Source organism: Hemiscyllium ocellatum, chromosome 10 (genome assembly GCF_020745735.1).
Source record: "Hemiscyllium ocellatum isolate sHemOce1 chromosome 10, sHemOce1.pat.X.cur, whole genome shotgun sequence".
Classification (NCBI taxonomy): Eukaryota; Metazoa; Chordata; class Chondrichthyes; order Orectolobiformes; family Hemiscylliidae; genus Hemiscyllium; species Hemiscyllium ocellatum.
In genome coordinates this window covers 18,881,578-18,904,773 of record NC_083410.1, presented here as the reverse complement: position 1 = coordinate 18,904,773, position 23,196 = coordinate 18,881,578, and the positions used below count along the sequence as shown (strand labels likewise).

Genomic DNA, 23,196 nt, shown 5'->3' with positions numbered 1-23,196 from the left:
TGGGGGCGTGACCGAGGGAGATGACATTGGAAATGGTGCGACAGAGGTGGGGGAAGGGGAAGGGGGGTCTTTCACCATTGCTGCTCCACTTCCCTCCCCCATGCCATCATCTGTGGCTCCAGTTCCTCAGTGATTTTGGGCATTGGGAGAGTATATTACCAGCTGCTACCCAGTGAAGAACTGCCAGAAGTTTGCCAGGCAGACCTCTCCTCTGGGAGTGGGGGAGCTGTCACTCTGAGGATCAGGCCCATTGCTGCCTTGTTAAGTGCCCACCTGGCACCTACTATGCCAAGCCTTCCTGAAAAGTAGCAAAGCACTGGCTGTCCAATGTCAGCCGAGACCACTGCCAGCCTGCATTAAATGTTGTCGAGTATTCCCACCTCCATAAATCTGCGTAGCCTTGACCCCCACCTAAACTCATCTGCAGATGAAAGACTTTGCTACCTCTACTAAAGTCTTTAATCTAATCTAATCTCCTCTGCTTCTGGCCTCTTGAACATTCCAAATTTTAACCATTCCATCTGTGCTTTCAGTTGACTAGACCTTAAGACATGGAATTCCCTCTATAAACCTTTCTGACTCTCCATCTCAATGTTCTCCCCATTAACCAAGTGTTTGGTCATCTGGCCTAACATTTCAGTGAGTCACTCAGTGCCGTACTTTATTTCAGAACACTCTTGTGAAGCGCCTCATTAATTCCATCATTAAAAGACGCCACATAAATAAATACACATTGTTGTTGTTATTATTACTGTCAGCCATGCTCTGGGAGATCCATAATTAACTTTAAGGTGAAGGCTGAGGGATGACCTCATAGCGGTTCATAAATTCATGAGATGACAAATAGAGTGAATAGACAAGTTCTTTTTTCCAGGGTAGGGGAGTCCAAATCTCAAGGGCTCAGGTTTTAGGTGAGAGAGGAAAGATTTCAGAGGGATCTGAGGAGCAACCTTTCACACAGAGGGTGGTACGCAAATGGAATGAGCTGCCAGAGGAAGTGATGGAGGCTGGTACAATTACAACATCCAAAAGGCATCTTGGTATGTAAATAGGAATGGTTAAGAGGGATATGGGCCAAGCGTTGGTAAATGGTACTAGATCAGTTTAGGATATCTGGTCTGCATGGACAGGTTGGGCTGAAGGGTCTGTTTCCATGCTGTATATCTCTATGACTGTATGTGGCACTCTCCCAAAGTGTCATATGAATCAAATGTCTCACTTACTGCATGATCCACTGTTATTATGGTGCAGCAAGTATTGCCTTCGACATGCCCCAAGCTAAGTGTTACTGACCTGTAACAAGCTCCTGGCTCTTCATTATTGCTCTGTAATATCTTCAAATCCGTGTGTTATTGGTGTCCCAGATATAATCAGCTCACTGAGCATACAGCAGGGATGAAACGTCGGACTTGCCTGGTCTGGAAAGATCCGTGCCACACCATGTTGTACATTTACTCACTGAACCATCACAAGAACATTTCTCTTTTCTCAATGAGGTGGAAAGATTTTTTTTTGTTGAATATTTTGGATTCCATTGGATCTGCAAAAGAAAGCAAAACATTTTAGCAGACATTACTGCTATCAACACTGCGATCGCAAGCCGTGGTTTGATAATATCTGAATGTTGAAGTGAACATCTGTGATTCAGGGAGAAGTTAAGATTCACAGATACAGGAGTAGAAGCCTGAGACAGGGGACAGTTGTGCGATACAGCCTTCTCTGAGAAAAGCATGCTGTTTACAGCAATCCAGTCATTTCCAAGAATGGTATGTTGGCATGCTGCACATCTGTTGATGCCATTGCAATCAAGCCTAATCATGCTCTCTCCTATATCAGCATACACACTTCTGCTTTTGCATGGGCTCACTGGAATGTGATCAGAAGGACAGTAGTATATTGGTCATGTTTACTGGGTTAATAATCCTGAGGGCCAACAAATACTCAGTCACAAGTTCAAATCCCACCAAGGCTTCTGGGATATCATAAAGGCAATAACTCAAAAATCTGGAATAAATTGCTTTCTAACCAATAATGTTCATGGAACCAAGCAAAAATTAGCTGGTTTCCCTTAATCTGCCCTCCTGTACCAGTGTGGCCAACATATAAGGAGAAAGTGAGGACTGCAGATGCTGGAGATCAGAGCTAAAAATGTGTTGCTGGAAAAGCGCAGCAGGTCAGGCAGCATCCAAGGAGCAGGAGAATCGACATTTCGGGCATAAGCCCTTCCTGAAGAAGGCTGCTGTCTGACCTCCTGCGCTTTTCCAGCAACACATTTTCAGCCGTGGCCAACATATAACCCCAGAACTGCAGCAGTGAGGTTGACTCTTAAACACTCTCTGAAATGGCCAAGCAAGCCAAGCTTCTATACACAGAAGCACAAAGGTAGCACTGTGAATGTTCCCATCACCACATGGACTGCAATTGTTCACCAAGACAGCTCAGCACCACCTGCCCAAGGGAAGTAAAATGCTGATTCCTGATGAAGGGCTTATGCCCGAAATGTCCCTCAGATGCTGCCTGACCTGCTGTGCTTTTCCAGTGCTACACATTTTGACTCTGATCTCCAGCATCTGCAATCCTCACTTTCTCCTGGCAGTAGCCTGTGATTCTCATGCCACACCAATTGTGAGTGAGACCCTTGGCCAAATTCTCCATTTAGACTGAAGTAGAGAGGATCTGCTCTGAAAAGTTTCTGAGTCTGACTGTGAGAGTCAGATCAGCAAATGCAGTTGAAACGCAAGGTCACCATAGTCTCAGAAGACCATAGGGCTACTCTGTCAGCAGTGAGACAATGGTGGTGGCTTAAACCTAATGTTCACTACACCACAGGCAAGGGACACAGTTGGGAAGGCATGACCTTCAACCAGGAAAGAAATCACACCCATGCTATTCGGTGTGATTTTACATCCAATTGAGCTAGCCTATACCCTTGAGTTATCCAATCCCCTAGTTGAAATGACACAATCATTTAAGTATTTTCACATTATTAATGCAATTATAACTTTTTTATTGACATTAATCCATTTTGTTTATGCTGATACAATCAGTAACTCCTCCAACTGGTCTTATTAAACCTGGAAGGAAAATCTTGCCAAAATCAATCCTATTCTTTCAGATTAAATAAAAGCACTTTAAGGGGTACTGATGTTGCAAATCACAGAGTCATACAGCACGGAAACGGACCTTATAGTCCAACTCATCCATGCCGACCAGGTATCTTAAACTGAACTAGTACTCATTCCATACACACACCACCCTCTGTGTGAAAAGGTTGTCCCTCAGGTCCCCTTTAAAACTTTCCTCTCTTGTTTCTTCAAATTAATTAATATTTTGTTTATTTCCCATTTTTAAATAAATGAAATTTCCTCCACTACTTACAATTTCCGGTTCTTAACCACTTGTGTGAGGCTTTATACCAACAACAACTTTGGAGTTTGGAGAGTGCCTTTTACTTCATGAAACATCACAAGGTGCTTTGCTGGGTCAATAGACAACAAAATATGAGCTACCTGAGGAGAGATTGAGACAGCTGACTGAAAGCTTGGGTCAAAGAGGTCGATTTTAAGGAGCGACTTAAAGGAGGAAAACACAATAGCGAGGTGGAGAGGCTTGGCAACTCGGGAACCATTCGATAGAGATCCAGGACAATCAGCAAATGGGAGATGAGGAAGTTTTTACTGTCCAGTGAGTGGTTGCACTGGAACACACTGGCTGGAAGTACATTGTAAGCAGATTCAGTAGCAACTACTGAAAGGGGATTGGACACAAGCTTGAAAATGAAAAGGAAACACCTGCAACCCTGAAGGAAAGGGTCAGGGAGCGCAACTACTCAATAACTGTGTCAAAGAGTCTGCATGAACACGATTGATAGACCGAATGGCCTGCTGGGCTTTCACACTCTCTGTTTCCTCCTCTTTTGTTTTTAGTTAGTTGCGGGGCTTCATTCACCACCTCTCCATTGACTCTTGCAGCTGAGATTGAACAAACCAACCACATGGTCAGGAAGCTGCCTGTTGCCTCATTGTGTCCCGGGATTCCTCCAGGCAGAATGAGGTCAGCACATTCCCAGTGGACACATCTTCCCCTTCCACCTTTTACTTGGCCAGGATCCCAGTAACAGCAGCTGGAATGCAAACAGCTTTGTATCTGAGCTTCTCGCTGAGCAAAACGTTTGAAATATAAGTCCAAAATGCAAGTCACCAGACTGATTTGTAAGATGGGCGTATTGCTTAAATCGTAGCAATGGGCAGCCTTGCGTGTTGGGAATGACTTTATTCAATACCTTCTCCTTTAAAAACAGGAAGAACAAACATAGCTGCGATATCTGTCGCTGCAAGAAGTGCCCTGAGCGTCCGTGTGACAAGTATTGTCCAATGGGATTCGAGCAAGACATTTATGGCTGTCTTATCTGCAAGTGCAAGGGTAAGGAAGCTAATTGGTTTTACCTGGCATGTTGAGCTGATGGTGCGCTGAGCTTAAAGAAGACGATAATAATTATCACAAGCAAATGTGAATCTCATTTTGCTGAGGCCCAGGGAAAATTGTAGTGTCTGCTCTCCTGTTAATTAAGATAGTCATCTTTAGCAAAGGCACCTTTCCTGAAAGGGCTTTGATCCTATTCAACTCCCTTAAGCAAAGAGGAGCAAATTGACTAATCACTCGTACAGGAAAGTTATCCTTTATGTTTCGCAGACAGTCTCTGACGAGGTGCTTTGGCACGCAGGTAAGTGGAAGGGATAAGAATTCTGTTGACTGGTTATTTGCTGATTCAAAGGTTTTATTTTGAGTTTGTGGGCTTGCTGAGTAAATAGCAGGCTTTTTCAGACAAATCCTAATTCACCTTCTGCTGCATCTGAGGCCTGCTCAGTGACAGTAGCGCAACCCAAGGCAGCCTTCATGTGGCTCAGCACTCGTGAGAGCAGCAATTATGAAATATTCAGGGCTGGATGCATTGGATGGTGGTAGCATTGGAACAGGAGTATGCAGTTCAGCCATCAAGATTAGAGTGGTGCTGGAAAAGCACAGCAGGTCAGGCAGCACCCGAGGATCAGGAAAATCGATGTTTCGGGCGAAAGCCCTTCATCAGGCTTTTGCCCGTAGCATCGATTTTCCTGCTCCTCGGGTGCTGCCTGACCTGCTGTGCTTTTCCAGCACCACTCTAATCTAGACTCTGGTTTCCAGCATCTGCAGTCCTTGTTTTTACCTCGTTCAGCCATCAAGCCTGTTCTGCCAGTTAACACAGCAACGTGAGACAGTCACTAAAGTTGAACTTGGTCCCACTTTTTTGTCTCTTCAACCTCCACTGATTGTCCGCAAATCAGGTAGCCAAATGGAGCAGCCACATTACCAACTCTCCTAACATCATCCCTAACTTGTTTGCTGAAACGTCTGGACTCTGCACTTTGCGTAGGTGCATTCCATTTCTTTGCTACTGCAAAAGTAAAGGAATTTTGCTATTATGTTGTTACTTATTAGCTGGGACTTCATGTACTGAAGGAATGGGAGGCAGTCACTCAGTAAGGTCCAGAGTGCCAAATTGAATTTAATTTTACTGGTTGGCTTTAGAGCAGGAGCAACTCTTTCCATTCCCAGCCCCAGTTTGACTTGAAAGGAATGGGCTTATATTTCTTTCTACTTTAAAGCAGGATGTAAATGTTCGGGAGCGATATTCAAATTGACAATGGGCTGGGGCAGCAGGGTGGCTCAGTGGTTAGCACTGCTGCCTCACAGTGCCAGGGGCCTGGGTTCAATTCCAGCCTTGGGTGACTGTCTGTGTGGAGTTTGCAGATTCTCCCTGTGTCTGTGTGGGTTCCTTCCGGGAGCTCCAGTTTCCTCCCACAATCCAAAGATGTGCAGGCCATGTGCATGTGAATTGGCCAAGTCAAATTACCCATAGTGCTAGGTGCAGGGGTAAATGTAGGGGAATGGGTCTGGGTGGGTTGCTCTTTAGAGGGTCGATGTGGACTTGTTGGGCTGAAGGGCCTGTTTCCACACTGTAGGGAATCTAAAAAAAAGTTGAATAGATTGGGAGACTCCGTTGTGGCTGAAGCAGATTGGGGATGTGCTTGCTTAGCAGAAGCCAACCACCCTTGAATAACTTGGAGAAAATGAGAGGGATAAGTGTTATCCATTGTTGGGAAGGTTGGTAGCCAGAAATCCCAGATGTAAGATTAGCAAATATCCTAGGAGCACGTGAGGATGCTTTTATTTGACGCAACTCTTTATTACAGTCTGGAATGTGCTGCCTGAAAGAATGGTGCAAGTAGACCCAGTTGGAGTTGTCTTTCTAGAGACATGATGGGTTTTTCTTTATTCACTCACGGGATGAGGTGTCGCTGGCTGGCCAGCATTTATTACCCAGCCCTAATGCCCAGAGGGCATTTAAGCATCAACCACGTTTCTGTGGATCTGGAGTCACATGTAGATCAGACCAGGTAAGGATGGCAACTCCCTTTCCTAATGACATTCAACGCTGTACACTCCCAGGAAGTTGGGAGTAATGGGGACCTTGCACAAATTGACCTTTCTATTTTCTATTAAAGCTGTGCCTGTGATTTCTGCAGCATCCTCATAAAAAGCTAGGAAGGAAGGCAAGTGACCCCTCATGAATTAACCTCAGCATGTGAATGATTCCTAATTGATCTCTAATTGTTCTCAGGATGAACCCATTTGCAGCTGTTACATTTTTCAGCCTTAAGGGGGCAGCCTGCTTAAGTAGCAGAACAATACATCACGCTGTAACTCTGTCGTCTGCTGACTTTCCCTTGAGCAATAGGGTCTGCTAATACTGCTTCAAAAAGGTTGATATAGCTTGTCTCTACAAAGAGAAAGCAGAAAGACTTTGAGACAATATATACATTTCTTTTAAGGAAAGCATTTTTTAATTAAAGGTTTGAATTAAAAATGAAGCACAGTTTCCACTGCAAGTTAAGGCTGTAGTATTCCAACATTCTGAGTTCAGCTTTGATTCATCTGCCTGTACTGAATTAGCTGTCCCAAAATCCAAGCATCCATTCTGACACAAAGAAGAGAAAATGTTGGAAATAATGCACTACAGATCTGCCAACATCTGTGCAGAGACACAAGCAAACAGTGTTGTTCCAGGCCAATGTCCTTTCATCACAACTGGGAAGATGGTGGAGGTGAACAGCTTTTAAGCAAATACTAAGGGGAAGGTTGGACTAGGAGAGGCCAGGAAAGAACAGCAATAATTACATTTGTGTAACACCTTCTAACATATAAAACAGCCTCAGATGTTTCACAAGGAGCATTCGCATACAAAATCTGACACTGAGTCATTCAAGGAGATAATGAAAGTTGTGCCCAAAGTTTTGGCCGATGGGCAGATTTTAAGAAGCATCTGAAAGCAAGAGAATTTGAGGGAGAGAATTCCAGAGCTCAGGGGCCAGGTAGCTAAGGCTGTCAGTGGTGAAGTGATTAAAATCAGGGTTGTTCAAGAGATGGGTATTGGAGGTCTTTAGAAATCTCAGCAGTTTCCACAGGGAGTAGAGAGATTAATGGATGGATTTGAGAACAAGGATGACAATTGTAAAACTTAAATTAGAAAGTATTTTCACTGGTAAACAGGTTGGTAAGCAGGGATTACGACTGGGAAAAATTCTGAGGAGGTATGGTGGAATGATTAAATAAGTCCAATGGTGTAAAGATTCCCATGGATACCTTCTGACCTCTGCTGTAAGTGCAAGGGACATGGGTAAGGACAGGATCAGAACGCACCAATATTGCCTTGTGTTAAAAGGCAACCTTAACTGGGACAGGCGCTGGAGGGCATTTGCAGAGGAACACACATTACATGAGAATAAGTGCTGGTACGAGATAAGTGAGCAGCTGAAGAAAAAGATGCAAAAATATCAATAAAAAACTCGTCACAGTATGCTACGCATCTCTGACCTAATTTGATTCTCTCCAAGGAGCCTGGTAGCACAGTTACGTTAATCACTTTACCTCAAACCATTTGGAACCATTGGAGTTGTCATGAACAGCAATTTATTTAGGTCATCAGTTTGATCAGTGACTCTGTAAAAGCAGTTGCATATTCAACCCATTCTTTTTCTTTTTAACGAATTTGTTTTGGATCCAGTGTCCCTCAGTATTCCATATTGTGCTTTTTTTTTAAAAGATGGCTACTAACTGAATTGCTGAAAATGTGTTGCTGGAAAAGCGCAGCAGGTCAGGCAGCATCCAAGGAGCAGGAGATTTGACGTTTCGGGCATAAGCCCTTCTTCAGGAATCATGCCCGAAACGTCAAATCTCCTGTTCCTTGGATGCTGCCTGACCTGCTGCGCTTTTCCAGCAACACATTTTCAGCTCCGATCTCCAGCATCTGCATTCCTCACTTCCTACTAACTGAATTGCCCTATTAGCCTCCAGAAGGTATTTTGCTCCCAAGTGAGGCCTGCAGGAGACTGGATTAGGCTCGGTTGTGATATCCCAATGACTCAATAATTTTGCCAGTGTTAACTGTTTGATCTAACACGATCAGGTAGCAAGGGAAGAAGCACCTGTGACCTGAGAGAATAAGAAATAGGAGGAGGGCACAAGGTCCTTTGCACTTGATTGTCATTTAGTACGATTGCAGCTGAATTTACAAAAGGTGGAGAGGGAGTAGGCCATTGGGCCCTTTGAGCCTACTCTGTCAGTCAATGTGATCATGGCTGATCATCCACTTCAGGACCCTGCTGTCACTGTCTCCCCATACTCTCTGATCTCTTTAGCCTAAGAACTAAATCTAGTTCATTCTTGAAAACATTAAATGTTTTCGCCTTAACCATTTCTGTGGCAGAGAATTCCACAGGCTCACCTCTGCCTGGATGAAGAAATTTCTCCTCATCTCAGTCCTACTGCTCACTCATATCCTCAGACTGTGATCCCTGGTTCTCGACTTCCAGGAACAACCATGTTGTGTTTATGCTGTCTAGTCCATTCGGATTTATTAGACAACCTTCTCCACCCACCTACCTTTCTCCCCTTATCTCTTTAACTCCTTTAATTTCACGAGAAACAGTCAATCTGAGTCTTCAATATATGTTCTAAATTCAGCATCCACAACTCTGTGGGATAGGGTTTTCCAAGAATCCAAAACTTTCTGGGGTAGGAGGTTCCAAGTATCCACAACCAGGGCAGCACGTGGCACAGTGGTTAGCACTGCTGCCTCACAGCGTCAGAGACCCGGGTTCAATTCCCACCTCAAGTAACTGTCTGTGTGGAGTTTGCACGTTCTCCCCGTGTCTGCTTGAGCACCCCTCCGGGTGCTCCGGTTTCCTCCCACAGTCCAAAAATGTGCAGATCAGGTGAATTGGCCATGCTAAATTGCCCGTAGTGTTAGGTGAAGGGGTGAAGGTTCGGAGGGTCGGTGAGGACTTGTTGCCCCAAAGGGCCTGTTTCCACACTGTAATTAATCAAAAACTTCTGGGTGAAGAAATATCTATCACCTCAGTCCTAATTTGACCAGACAGAGAAATGATCCTCAGGAGGAAGCCCCCCTTGGCAGTAAAGGGTGGGGTGAGGAATCATTGTGCAGAATGGAATTTTAAATATTATTGTTGATTTAATTGTCTTTTTTCTCCCATGTACACAACGGGCGTTGGTATGTTCTTCAAAGAATAAAGAAGTGTTTGTAGTTTTTCATTTTTGAATTGGGAGGAGGACTGTCTTAAGTGATGGATTATACCTTTCAGATATCATTGAGATAGAGAGAGGGACAGAGAGAGAGTTAAATATTTTGGTGTTTTGATTGAGTTTTTAAAGTGAGCAGTTAAAGTGAGCAATTTATTATTCATGACAATGATCGGGAGAACTGACCTGGAGTTTCCTGGTTCAGTTAATCTCATATTCAGCAGTGTCAGGGTTGGTGAATTGCCAAGTTAGAAACCATCCAAATTCTTGTAAGGTTATGTGGCAGAGTTATAGGTAAAAGCTTTATCCCCAGTACATGGTTGAGTCTGGGTCAGATCAGAGGGTGGCACAGTGGTTAGCATTGCTGCCTTACGGAGCCAGGGACACAAGTTCAGTTCCACCCTCGGGTGGACTGTGTGGAATTTTCACATTCTCTCCATGTCTGCATGGGTTTCCTCTGGATGGTCCAGTTTCCTCCATAGTCCAAAGATGTGCAGGTGAGGTGGATTGGCCATGCTAACTTTCCCATAGTGTGCAGGCTAGGTGGATAAGCTGTGGGAAGTGGGAGGCTGGGTTTGGGTGGGGTGTTCTTCTGCAGGCCACTGCAGACCTGATGAGCCAATAAGGATTCCATGAGAAACAAAAACATGAAGAATTTTCTTCTGAGTACACTTGTATTAGAAGTGGAGCAGGGGGCAAGGGACTAATCCACTTTCTGGATGTGGGATTGATCATTGAAAACCTTGTTAAGAAGGTTGTGGGCCTTGTAAAAGAAGGTAGGAAGGGGGCTAAGATAAAGTGACATCATTGCACAAGCTATGGGCCAGAAGGAGCAGGAATCCAGACGCCAATAGGTTAAGTCTTTAAAATCCCTACACAATAGCTACACTCCTGATCACTCCACAGACACGTCATTTGCTGCTGCAATCTGTCACCTTCAACTGACGCTTCCCCCAGGCCTCAGTGATCTCACCCATGGCATCCCTCCTTCTCCAAAACCTGAGCTGCTCCTTAAACCCAACACTTTGCCCACTGAGAGGCAGCCAAGTCTATCCCTCAAGCTGGGTGTCAGATGGGGTATCAGAGAATCTCAAACACAGTTAAGTCTCCATGGCGATGGGAGAAACCTGTACTTCCAGATTCCCAGATTGTTATCTCGCCCTGTCCCCAATTCCTCATTTCACAGCCTCACCACACTACCAGCCCCCAATGTCCACTTTTTTTTCAAGTGTGTGGGTGTCACTGATCTTGATTGACTGGGAGGCATCAAATACATCGATTCTCCAGTTTAACACCGGGTTAATGCCCTTCTGTTCATGGAGACTCTATATTCTTGGTTATGTCTCCATGGAGAAGTCAAACAGAAGCCTTTCCCCACAGGAAGGGATAAAATAAAATTACCCTCAGTCTCCAGCAAGTATTCACAGTGGGTCCTAGTTTCAAACGTTGCTCTTGAATTAGCCAAGTTCAAACCGAGGTAGCAGTAGGTGGATCTCCCAATTTTGTGTGAGGTTTGACCGCAGGCACTCAGGCAGTGTTTCCATTCCTGATCACAGTAGGACAGCCATCGCAAGTTGAGTGTATATCAGGTAGGAAGAGGGATCAGATGTGGGCTGTCTATGGTCTGATAGCCCGCTGATATTCAGCACCATGGCAACGTATATAATGGTCACTTTGAAGTAGCAGAGGGAAGCCACATTACCTTGGGAAGAGAACCTAAGAGGGCACTGCCTTTTAATCTGTGATCTAAATCCAGCCCAGGGTGACAGGACAGTCTTCTCTGGCTGTAAGAATTTTGTAGGGTCATAGCACAGTTCAGTAATTTATCCTGCCTCTTTGAATTGGTAATCCAGTTAGGTCCACACCTTTTACTCTTTACCCATCTCCCTGTGATTTTGTTTCTCTTTCAAATGTTTATTTAATTTGCCAGCGGAGGTTGCAATTGAACCTGAACCCATCATCCAATCAGAGTGTGCATTCCACACCTTAACCATTCATCACCTAAAGGGATTTTCCTCAAGTGTGGCTGTTTTGCCAATCAGCCAAAACCTCTACTTCCTGATTATCGACCCACCAGCCACTGTTTAGTTGTGAAATGAGGTTGTACAATCTCAATCCTATTCCAAATGGACATGGTCTGGCTGCACAAAATTGATCCTGTTTATAATCTCACTCAGAGGCCTCGACATTGGGAATGAAAGAAATGTCATATTGTCTTGAGAATTGTCATTAAAGGCTGAGGCATATTGTTGAGCAGGGACCTAAAGATGGTTTGTTGGCTTTGTTGTTAACCCTTTCGTTGCTCGCTCAGAATATCGGGGCTTCAAACCCCTCTCCAGAGACTTCAGCTTGTAATCCAGACTGGCACCCCAGTGTCACTGGAGATGACTCCTTCTCAGTGGAGGTGATGGCCTAGTGGTATTAATGCTGGACAGTTAATCCAGAGACCCAGATAACATTCTGGGGACCCAGGTTCAAATTCTGTCACGACAGATGGTGGAATTTGAATTCAATAAGTATCTGGAACTAAGAATCTAATGATGACCGTAATTCCATTGCCAATTATTGGGGAAAATCCATCTGGTTCACTAATGCCCTTTAGGAAGGACACTGCCATCCTTACCTGGTCTGGCCTACATGTGACTCCAGTCCCACAGGAATGTAGTTGACTCTTAACTCCCTTCTGGGCAATAAATGTTGGCCTAGCCAGTGACACCCTCATCCTGTGAATGAATTAAAAAAAAACACATTAAACTAAGATCCTATGGCATTATTTTGATCTTATCACTAAAAGCAAAAGATTTGGTCACCTGTCTCAGTGGCGATTGTGGGAGTGAGCCATAAGTGAATTGGTTGCCATGTTTCTGTATTATGATGGTGACTGCTCTTGCCCTGTATTTAAGTTGCTTTAAAGTGCTTTAGGACATCCTCAGGTTGTAGAGTGCATTATATCAATTTACATTCCTTTTTTTAAACCAAGATTAAGGTTCCATAGTTATACTGACCTCCTCTTGAGTTGGAAACATAGCTGCCGTAATCGAATTGAAAGATGGAGCAGGGTCTCGATGCTAAATGGGGCTACCCATCCTCCTGTGTACAATAGTACGCTGGATTTGAGCAGCTGAAAGGAAAAGCCTTGTGATTAAGAGGGACAGACAGCCCTGTGCCGTGACTAACTCTTGCTTTTCTTTTCTTCCAATTCTTGATATCCAGAGGTGCCCACAACCGCCATCCCACCGGTCAAAACTGGCTCGTGTTTGTCCATGGATGGGCGGCGTCACGAGAGCGGTGAGAGTTGGCATGACGGTTGCCGTGAATGCTACTGCTACAGCGGACGCGAGATGTGTGCACTCATCACCTGTTCCGTGCCCAACTGTGGAAATCCTACCATCCGGCCCGGGCAATGCTGCCCATCATGCCCAGGTAAGAAGCACCTAAATCAGCCCTCTTTGCTTCCCCCCCCCCGAACTGAGTATGCAGTTGAGATGGTGCTGGGGTTAGATTCTTTGGAAATTTTGGCCCCTTGTTAGGGACTTGCCTTCACTTTGCTGCACAGAAAGACGACATGGTGAGCTCTTGAAATGCCAAGGCTGTGGGGCAAGTGTTGGAAAATGGGAATAGAATAGCTGGACATTTCATGGCTGGCTTGGACATAATAGGATGAAGGGCCTTTGCTATGCTATTAAAAAATCTGACTGTTAAGAGAGTATTCATCCCATTGCACTTTGGTTAGCTGTCTGAAAGAGCTACAGATTTAGCTGCAGTGACAGACCAGTCTCTGGGTTTGAAGAAATTTATTCAGAGTAATAAATATTATTAATAGGAGTCTCATCATTAGAGGAGTGTGCTAAATCTAAAATGTCAGGGTCACTGAGCACTGGCTGTACATAAATGTTAATCCAATATGCCAAACTCATGCATTAATACTCAAGGATCCTTTGCTGTGCTGATATCACTGAAGGATCTCCAGTTATGTTATTGGGATTTGAAGCTCATTCCGATAAACATTAGCTGTAGTTTGCCATTAATTGATAGTGAAACATTGTACCAACTGATGAGTGGGTAAGTGCATCACACTGTGATGATAGTTAAGCTGCAGATTGACGAACACAGTTTTAGACTGTGTTCCAGGAGACCAGCTTTAGGCATTGTCACTGTTAAACCTGGCTGCCTTAACCCAGCAGCAAACATTCGGCCCTGTGAGGTAGACTATGTCTAGGATAAGAAGGTCAGAGCAAACGTTATCACCACCACCACCATTCCCACCCCTCTCCAGCTCCCTACCGAAGGGGCAGAAATGGAACCAGTAGGTGTGAACATTCATGACGTTGGCAGGTTTGCCCATTTCTGGGGGCTGGCATCGAGAACAGAGGATTCCTGCCTCACACACAGTGAGTAACCAGTTCAGGTCAGGCGGTGAGCAGTTTCCAGAGGCTGATTGGGTTTTCCTACCACGTCTGCTGCCCACTTCAGGCCCAGGAACCGGTCGGTCGTCTGGAAGTGACTTCACAATAGCAGGGCAGGACGACCAGCAACTCCAGGCCAACTTTGAGGCTGTCCTCACCTCCTCCTGCCCTCCACCCCAACCCCGTCCTGGCCTTGGCTGCCTCCTCATGGAGGTTTTTTTAATCGCTTGATTTTTAAAAATTGCCAAGGAGGTGTCTGAAGACAGCAGAGCTCTCTGTCCCTCCAAGTAAGGGGGGAGGGGTTGGGGTGTAGGGGAGACCTTGACTGGACCTCCAGCTTCCAGAACAAACTCACTGTCGTTAATTCGGCTGAGCACACCCCTCTCGTCACCTAAGAGAGCCATCTTCAGGAAAACCACTGCCAGATGGTCGTTCAAGTGCAGGGTCGAGATCCCCATCTGACTCTGACATCGGTGTCCCTTAACAAAATCATACATCAGTCTCTAACATACATCGGCCCAACCGTGTCAAAGGGAAAAGCCATTTTTACTATTTTATCCGGAACTCTGGGACCCGGAGAGCTGTTGACCTTAGGCTGAGAACAATAAAGTTAACACAGACTAGAAATAGAGCCTGAAGCTTTCCACATCCGTGTGTTTTTTATTGGATTGATCTACCAAAGAGACTGGCACGAGTGAACCAGAGGGCTAGCTCCTTCTCTGTGGTTCACAAATGGACATCGACATCTGCAGTGAGCCTTCTCTTGTTATCAGTTTCTGCCACGAATTCACTGCCTTTAACTGGACCGGTGTAGGACCTTTTCCGAGGAATGAGCTCGGAAACAAAATGCATTGAGAGTAAATGGTACTTTGTCTCTTTATATTGCACTGATATAATAGATCATAAATTGCAGTATTAATAAGCATATAGAACATAGAACATGCAAAAGTACAAAGAACAGGCCCTCTAGCCCACAATGTTGTGCCGAGGATTATTCCTAATCTAAAGTAATAACCTAACCTACGCCCCCCTCAATTCATTGCTGTGCACATACATGTCCAGCCGCTTAAATGTCCCTCATGACTCTGTTTCCACCACCACCACTACTGGCAACGCATTCCATGCATTCACAACTCTCTGCGTAAAGAACCTTCCTCTGATGTCCCCTCTATACCTTTCTCCTAATATCTTAAAACTATGACCCCTCGTACCAATCAATCCTGCCCTGGTGAAAAGTCTCTGGCTACTGACTCTATCCATGCCTCTCATTACCTTGTATACCTCGATCAGGTCACCTCTCTTCTTCCTTCTCTCCAAAGAGAAAAGTCCGAGCTTAGTCAATCTCTCTTCATAAGGCAAGCCCTCCAGTCCAGGCAGCATCCTGGTAAACCTTCATTGCACCCTCTCCAAAGCCTCCGCATCTTTCCTATAGTAGGGCGACCAGAACTGGACACAATATTCCAAGTGTGGTCTCAGCAGGGACTTGTAGGGCTGTAGCAAAACCTCACGGCTCTTAAACCTGATCCTCCTGTTAATGAAAGCCAAAACACCATATACTTTCTTAACAACCCTATCCATTTGGTGGCAACTTTGAGGGACCTATGCACTTGAACACCCAGATCCCTCTGTTCCTCCACACTGCCAAGAATCCCGTCTTTAATCCTGTATTCAGCATTCGAGTTCGACCTTCCAAAATGCATCACTTTGCATTTATCCAGGTTGAATTCCATCTGCCATTTCTCAGCCCAGCTCTGCATCCTGTCTATGTCGCGCTGCAGCCTGCAATAGCCCTCGATACTATCGATGGCACCTCAGACTTATGAAAGGAGTAACCAATTAATGTGAAAGTACAGCTTCATTTCATGTTGTAAAGAAATTCACTTCTTCCTCTGATGTATTACAACCGTTAATTCATAAACTGAAAGAAATTACAGTACAAAAGTAAGCCTTTCAGTCCTGTACCAGTGTCTGTGCTGGCTTTTCAATTGGAGCTATCTATTCAAATTGCATTTCTCCGCCCTTCTTTTAATGTTCTTCACCTTTGAATAGTTCCACTTTTCAATTGACATTAGTGATGTGCTTGTGCTGAGGCATTCCCCATTTTGCTAACCAGATTGTTAACTCACTTTGTTCTCAGAGGACTCTGGCCTTTGGAAGCCTGAGCTGAGTGATACCTCGATCTGCCATGCTCCTGGGGGCGAATACTTTGTTGAAGGAGAAACTTGGAACATTGACTCCTGCACCCAGTGCACGTGCCACACCGGGCGTGTGCTCTGTGACACCGAGGTCTGCCCACCCATCCTCTGCCAGAACCCCATCAGGACACCAGACTCATGCTGCCCGCAGTGCCCAGGTATGCTCACAAACTGCAACACCAGCTTGCATTTACATAGCACATAGAAGGCAACAAGATCTCCTGACACCCTGGTTCAAAGTTTAAATAAAGGGGACGGTCACAGCAGAGTATATGAGAGGGATAAAGAATAGAAACGTATACTGATGCAAAGACAATAGGTAGTGGGAGGCTTATGTGGGGCGTTAAACACTACAGCAGAATGGCCTGCTTGTGTGCTGCATGGTCTTTGCCCTTTTATTGAGTAAGAGTCTGCTGTAAGAAATATGTCAAATATACCAAAGATATATGTCAGCTGGGAGTTCAGTCCAGAACCTCACTGACATTGCATCTTATAGTCTGTTTTTTAGCTAAGTTATTTGATTGCAATGCTGTTTTTAATGCATCAGAATTGGACTAAAGTGACCTCCTTAGAACTTAATGAATAATTTATTTTACATTTACAAATGATTAACTTGTGGAAGTAAGCTGCCATTTAGCACATCACATACCGATTTTACTGAAACGTAAACTGACCAACCATGGAGCTACGGTTCCCTGTTTTGGTGCAGGTCAGAAAAGCAATGACTGACACCCAAGCTCTCTGGATAGTATTGATTGGGCTGAATGGCCTCTCCCATTTCTGCATCTTTTTACTATTTACAAAACCCTTAGCAACATCACTTTGCAAAAGAAAAATCTGGTAATCATTGCTTTGCAGTTTGTGGGATCGTGCTGTGTACATGCTGGCTATTGGGGTTGTCCTAACCCAGGCAAAAGTGCTACATAAAGGCTAGTTCTTTGTTTCTGGCTCTCAGGACCCAAATCTGTGCTGTATTACTTGCCTCAGCTGTTCCTTGTGGTGATGAGTTTTGAACAGCAAGTAGATAAAGAACTCGGCTGGTTTAAGCATTATCCAGCTTTTTCTTAACTAAATGCAACACATCGACTTGTGGATGATATTGGTTGAGGGGAGTGGGGAGGCTGACTTCACGTTCTCCTGTTGCAAAATTGGTGTCTTCTCCTCCTTTCACCAGATGAACCTCTTCAGCCTATGTCGCCAAGCAACAGAAGTATGCCTGGTTACTGTAAGAATGATGAAGGTGATATCTTCCTGGCAGCTGAATCCTGGAAGCCAAATGTATGCAGCAGCTGCATTTGCATGGAGGGTGTCATCAGCTGCTACTCGGAGTCGTGCCCAGCTGTGACCTGTGCCCGGCCTGTCCTGCGGAAAGGGCAGTGCTGCCCTTACTGTATTGGTGAGTAATGGTGCTGAGGAATCAGTGTGCCATTCTCTCACTGTGCATCCAGGAGCTAGGCCATCTGCTTTTGTTGCTTTTATTTCCCTGTTGTCTCAGGCAAATTGGTACATCTCGAGTTCACAGTGATTCTAATCGTATTCGTTATCAATACTTTGACACCCTGAGCCTAGGAACCTTGCTCTTGCAGTCTCCCTCCTTTGCAGCTAATTCCTGATCAGTCAAAGAACACGCTGGGTAAACCCTCTGTGAAAAAAGACAAAGGAAAGGCTTGAGCAAAGTCATTCCTTCTCTATTCTCCTGAATCTCTCAAGGCACCTCTGCTAACACAGTTAATGAGGGCAGATAATGATAACATTATCAGAGAGGTCCTAAGAGCCTCTAACGGCTGTGTCTGCCCTATGGACAAAGGGAATTGTCTTCCTTTATTAATTAACACATCCTCAGTGGAGAACAAGAGGGGGAGCTAAACCCATATGTCTACCTCTGTTATAGTGTGGTGTTAACCCTTAGCTGGGTCCTCAGAGCTAAGCTGCCCCCCTCCCCCCCCCCGAACGATAAACCTGCCAACACAACTGAAGCTGTGAAAGCAGCAGAGAGGCAGCATTAATCATTTCTTCTAATGCAGCATGGCATTGCTGGCCAGTGGCTGGGGAGAGTATCACTCCCTCCTTCCTGTTCCCCCCAACCACAGGATCTCAGCTGTGACCTGCCATCTTCCCTGGACACCAGAGCCAAGCTGACTGAAACCAGCTTCTGTCAGTACAAACTGATTATTACTGTTGTGACAACAGTGTGTATTAGGATAATTATCAATAATAGCTCCAACAAAGCAGTGGGAAATTAGTATCTTGTCACCAGGCTGCGTAGAAAATTTCATCCTCCTCCCCCCCCCCCCCACCGGCAAGCTCGTCCAACAGATAAAATTAAGCTGATTGTTTGATTTATATATTGGAATAACTATATTGGAGCATGAATTAATGCCCACACCCCCTCAAAAACCCTTACTGGTTTCATTTTCATGGTATTTCAGTGAAGGTGACAATGGTCCTGAGTCCATTCTTGTATGTTCAGTTTAATAAGACCAGTGTCTGGGACACAGACAATTCGTCCTCACACACTGCACACTTTTGTAACCCTCACTCACAATTCTATCCTTTCCAAGCTTCTTACACTCTCCACTGATGTTGCAGCTCTCATCACACTGTGGACCTCTTGCTCCCTCTAGTGACAGCCCAGGTACAACCTAGTAGCCATGAGGACCAAAATTATAAACAGTCACTTTGATAGCACCAAACTTGAAAATTCCAGAAAAGAAAGTGAGAGGCTGCTGAAGATTTTTTTTACTCCACTCGTCAGGACAAATGCAAGAAAGCCAAATTTTGTGTGTTGTGATCATTTGAAACAGTTAAGCCCAAAATGCCGACACTGCTGCTTGCCTGACCTGCTGTGTTTTTTGCCAGCACCACACTTTATCATTAGAAATTTTGCGTTCTTGCATTTATCCTGATGAGTGCAAGATGAAAAAACCATGGCAGCACATTTCTCATTTCAGTAAACAGTAATTTTTCAGATTTCAGATTCGCCTTGCAGGGAATTATTTTTATCCCTTTTTACCCTATCTCTGGTTGACCTCAGTCAGAAACACTCCCAATACGCTTGTGAGCTTTACTGACCTGCTTTCCTTTGAGAGTGCTATCGGTGCCAGAAACCACCCGGATGGTCTGAATGCATTTCTCACAATATCTTACATTCATAGACAGTGTTCAGGACTCCAGTGTTCAGGATCAATTGCAGTTTATGATGAAAGCTGTTCTTTATCATAAAGATTGATCTGATTCATTAAGGGAAGGAAGCCTAACAGCCTTACTCAGTCTGGTCGGTATAGCAAGGTGATTAACCCGTGACTGCCAACTGGAAGCCATTCAGTTGTAGCGAACCCACCACCAGCTGTTCAATAGAAGCCCCACCACTATCATAGCAGAGCATTCAAGATTGAGCATTCAATACCAAAGCCTTACCTGTGGTGCACACATCCCCAGACTTGACCTATTGTTGATAGATTAAGCCAGTCTGCTCAAATAAATTCAATTGTCAAGGCTACTTGTGCAGTGATGAGTGAAACTGTGTGCTCCTGGTGAGCTGAGGGATGATATAACGAGTCAGCAGAGACAGAACTAAGTGACTCTTAAAGTACTCTTAAAGCTGGTGAGGAATTGGTGTGCATTTTTAGTTTATTAAAATGCCCTCAATCCCTTCAAAGCTGTTTGTTTAATAAACAAGCAGCATTTGAAGTAGCACTTCACTAAGAGATTGGTACGTTTATAAATTTTAAAGGCATTAAGGGGTGTAGAAAGAAAGCTGAAATACCACAGAGGATCATGAAGATGTTGAATGGTGGAGCAGGTTCAAAGGGCAGAATGGCCTTAGCTGCTCCTGGGTTCTATTTTTTTTAGATTAGATTACTTACAATGTGGAAACAGGCCCTTCGGCCCAACAAGTCCACACCGACCCACCGAAGCGCACCCACCCAGACCCATTCCCCTACATTTACCCCTGCACCTAACACTACAGGCAATTTAGCATGGCCAATTCATCTAACCTGCACATTTTTGGACTGTGGGAGGAAACCGGAGCAAACCCACACAGATACGGGGAGAATGTGCAAACTCCACACAGTCAGCCGCCTGAGGCGGGAACTGAACCCGGGTCTCTGGTGTGAGGCAGCGGTGCTAGCCACTGTGCCACCTTGCTGCCCACCAATTTGATTGAGAGATAGAAACCATGCTGCGATACCCAGATTGTCAGCCTGATGCAGATTAGTTGCTTCTCTACCCAGGAATCACTTTCAAACTGACTGAGTTGTAAGATTTCCTCACTGCAGGGGATGGCTGAATGACCACGGTCTAACTCGACTCCGTTTTTATTTTCTCCATTTGCCTGCCTTCGACAGAGGAGAGCATCCCAAGCAAAGTCGTGTGTCACTTCAATGAGAAAACCTACGCGGATGAGGAGCGATGGGACATCGACAGCTGTACACACTGTTACTGCCTGCAAGGGCAGACACTCTGCTCCACGGTCAGCTGCCCTCCCCTCCCCTGCCTGGAACCTGTCTACGTGGATGGAAGCTGCTGTCCTGTGTGCCCAGGTAATTAGAGGCCTTCCCCGGCTTTATCGATCCCAGAACTGACAGAGGTGGCACCACCACCTCCCAGTGCACACATTGTTTACTTTCCACCCCTTATTGACTTTTACTTACGGTTAATGAAGAGTATCTGTTTCTCACAGAGCCTGCCTATTCTCAGAAGCAAACCACAAGACGTACTTTCCTTGAATCTCTGACTCCAGTTAGCGGCTCATTTTTCCTGCATTGTACACCACTCTCCCCCACCCCCTCAGCTTCTCTATCGCACCCCTCCCCAACACACCTTACCTCCTCCCCTCAATAACCCCCCCTCCTCCGAATACACTGTACCTCCCACCCACGTCAGTGCTCAGTCTCCCCAAAGACAAACTGTACCCCATCAACATCCGTCCCGCAACAATACACACTGTACCCACACTTAACCCTCAAATGTTCCACACACTTATCCCACAATCAACCCTTGCCTCAATACTCACACTCTCTCCGTTGCACACACACATACTGTTCACTCATCCCATTGATTAATGCTCTGATCCTGGACTAATTTCCCCCCCAATCCAGGAGTGACCCTTACTTGCCCTCCTCTTCACCCTTTAACTCACCCTCCTGACCTACCCTCCCATCAAGCAGTAGCCTCTTCCTTAGCTGGACCTCAGTTTGACAACAGTGCATTCCCAGCTGTCCCACCCAGGCCTCTGAATAAGAATTACACCCCTCTCCACTCCCTCATTCTCACATACGCTCCATAGCACCCACCCCACACTTCCGTACCTACACATAACGATGGTAAACTGACTTCAGTGCTATCACAATCAGTAACAAATCCAAAATGTATCCATAGGAAACTTCTGGCTCACAGGATATGTTGTTGTTTATTTAAAACTGATTGACTCCTTCATTGGTAGAACAGCTATACATCCATTCATCACTAACACTGCTCCACACGTTTCACCTTATTAATGAAGCACGTTAGATGCTAAAATTTTGAAAGCAAAATAAAAATATTGTTACTGGTAAAATCAGTTTATGACTTGGAGTTCTGGCCACGGTTCATTCCCTCTTCATCAACCTATCCTTTATATCAACACCTTCAGGCAGGCACAGAGATTTCTCAAACTGTGGCTGTCCCTTGAAGCTTTCTCTCTGTCAGTCTCGCTGCAGCACGGTCTGGACTCTGTGACTCAGTGCCCTGCCTTTCTGCCTGACATGTTGTCTGACTGAGTTAGAGACAGAGTAGGACAAATTCCAAAGGATCTTTTGTGACCCCTGGACTTGTCACCTTGCCTCAATGGTCACAATCAGCTCATATTAAAAGTGCCAAGAATTAAAGTTTCATGGTGCTTTTTTTTGTTCATCACTGGCAACTGTACCTTCTGCTACCCAGGCCCCGAGCTCTGAAACTTCCTTCTGAAACCTTTCCCCTTCTTTTAAGAGTCACTGATCCTTATGTAGTTCAGTTTTATTTGAGAATGCAACCATGAAGCAGCTTGGAATGCTTCACTGTGTTAGAGGAACAACGTAAATGCAAGCACTTGTACTTTCAATCTAGTTGTAAGAACTTTCTGAACCCCCAACACTATCCCAGTGAGGAAAACATGTGTAATCTTTGCATGGTTTGGGTATGGTTTTGTTTGGGTATAGTTTTGTTTTGGTTCCAGATTCCATCAGTGTTTGCTTCACAATGTGGGAGCATCGAGATCTATTCATCCCAGGCAGTATTTCTGGGTTCATTCCTGGCAAGGACAGCAACGTATGTCCAAACTGTACACGTGTTGAGAAATGTGGTGCTGGAAAAACACAGCAGAATTCTCCTCCTCCTCGCATGCTGCCTGGCCTGCTGTGTTTTTCCAGCACCACATTTTTCAACTCTGGTACTCCAGCATCTGCAGTCCTCACTTTCTCCAGACTGTAAAAGTGTTTGCTTACAGGAGGACTGAGGCCATTCACAGATGCCGTTCATGTTGTTTTGCTTGATCCCTGTCTCCCATTAGACCTGTACATTCCGGAACCCACCAACATACCCATTGAGAAGTTTGACCAAAGAGGACAGATTGAAGTGGAAGCCCCGTTCTGGCCAACTCCTAGTGGGAACGAAATTCCTGCACATCTTCGGGACGATGGTAAGTGAATGTGTGTTCCTCACTATTCCATCCACCAGGACATTGGAGGGAAACTATGAAGTTTTTGCCTGTCAAAGACCTAAGGCCAGTCAATTCATGCCAGCCCACAAAATAGGAGTGGGAGTAGAGTAGACCAATTTCTAGTAGCCAGAACCCCACCTTCTTGGCTTCTGTCAATAATCTTTAACTCCTGTTTTAGTTGGTTAGTTCAATTAGCTGGATGGCTGGCTTGCAATGTAGAGTGATGCCAACCATGTGAGTTCAATTCCTGCACTCATGCTGAGGTTACCATGAAGGA

At 45.1% G+C, this 23,196-nt stretch overlaps 1 protein-coding gene across 1 annotated transcript in view; it reads left to right on the top strand.

Annotated features, from left to right (window-relative positions):
• crim1 (cysteine rich transmembrane BMP regulator 1 (chordin-like)) overlaps window positions 1–23,196 on the top strand; it is a 206,198-nt gene that overhangs the window by 166,371 nt on the left and 16,631 nt on the right. The window contains exons 10-15 of the mRNA XM_060831315.1: window positions 4,301–4,422; window positions 12,850–13,059; window positions 16,180–16,395; window positions 17,412–17,633; window positions 20,587–20,781; window positions 22,770–22,898. Coding sequence (XP_060687298.1) covers window positions 4,301–4,422; window positions 12,850–13,059; window positions 16,180–16,395; window positions 17,412–17,633; window positions 20,587–20,781; window positions 22,770–22,898 — 1,094 coding nt within the window. The remainder of the gene's footprint in view (window positions 1–4,300; window positions 4,423–12,849; window positions 13,060–16,179; window positions 16,396–17,411; window positions 17,634–20,586; window positions 20,782–22,769; window positions 22,899–23,196) is intronic.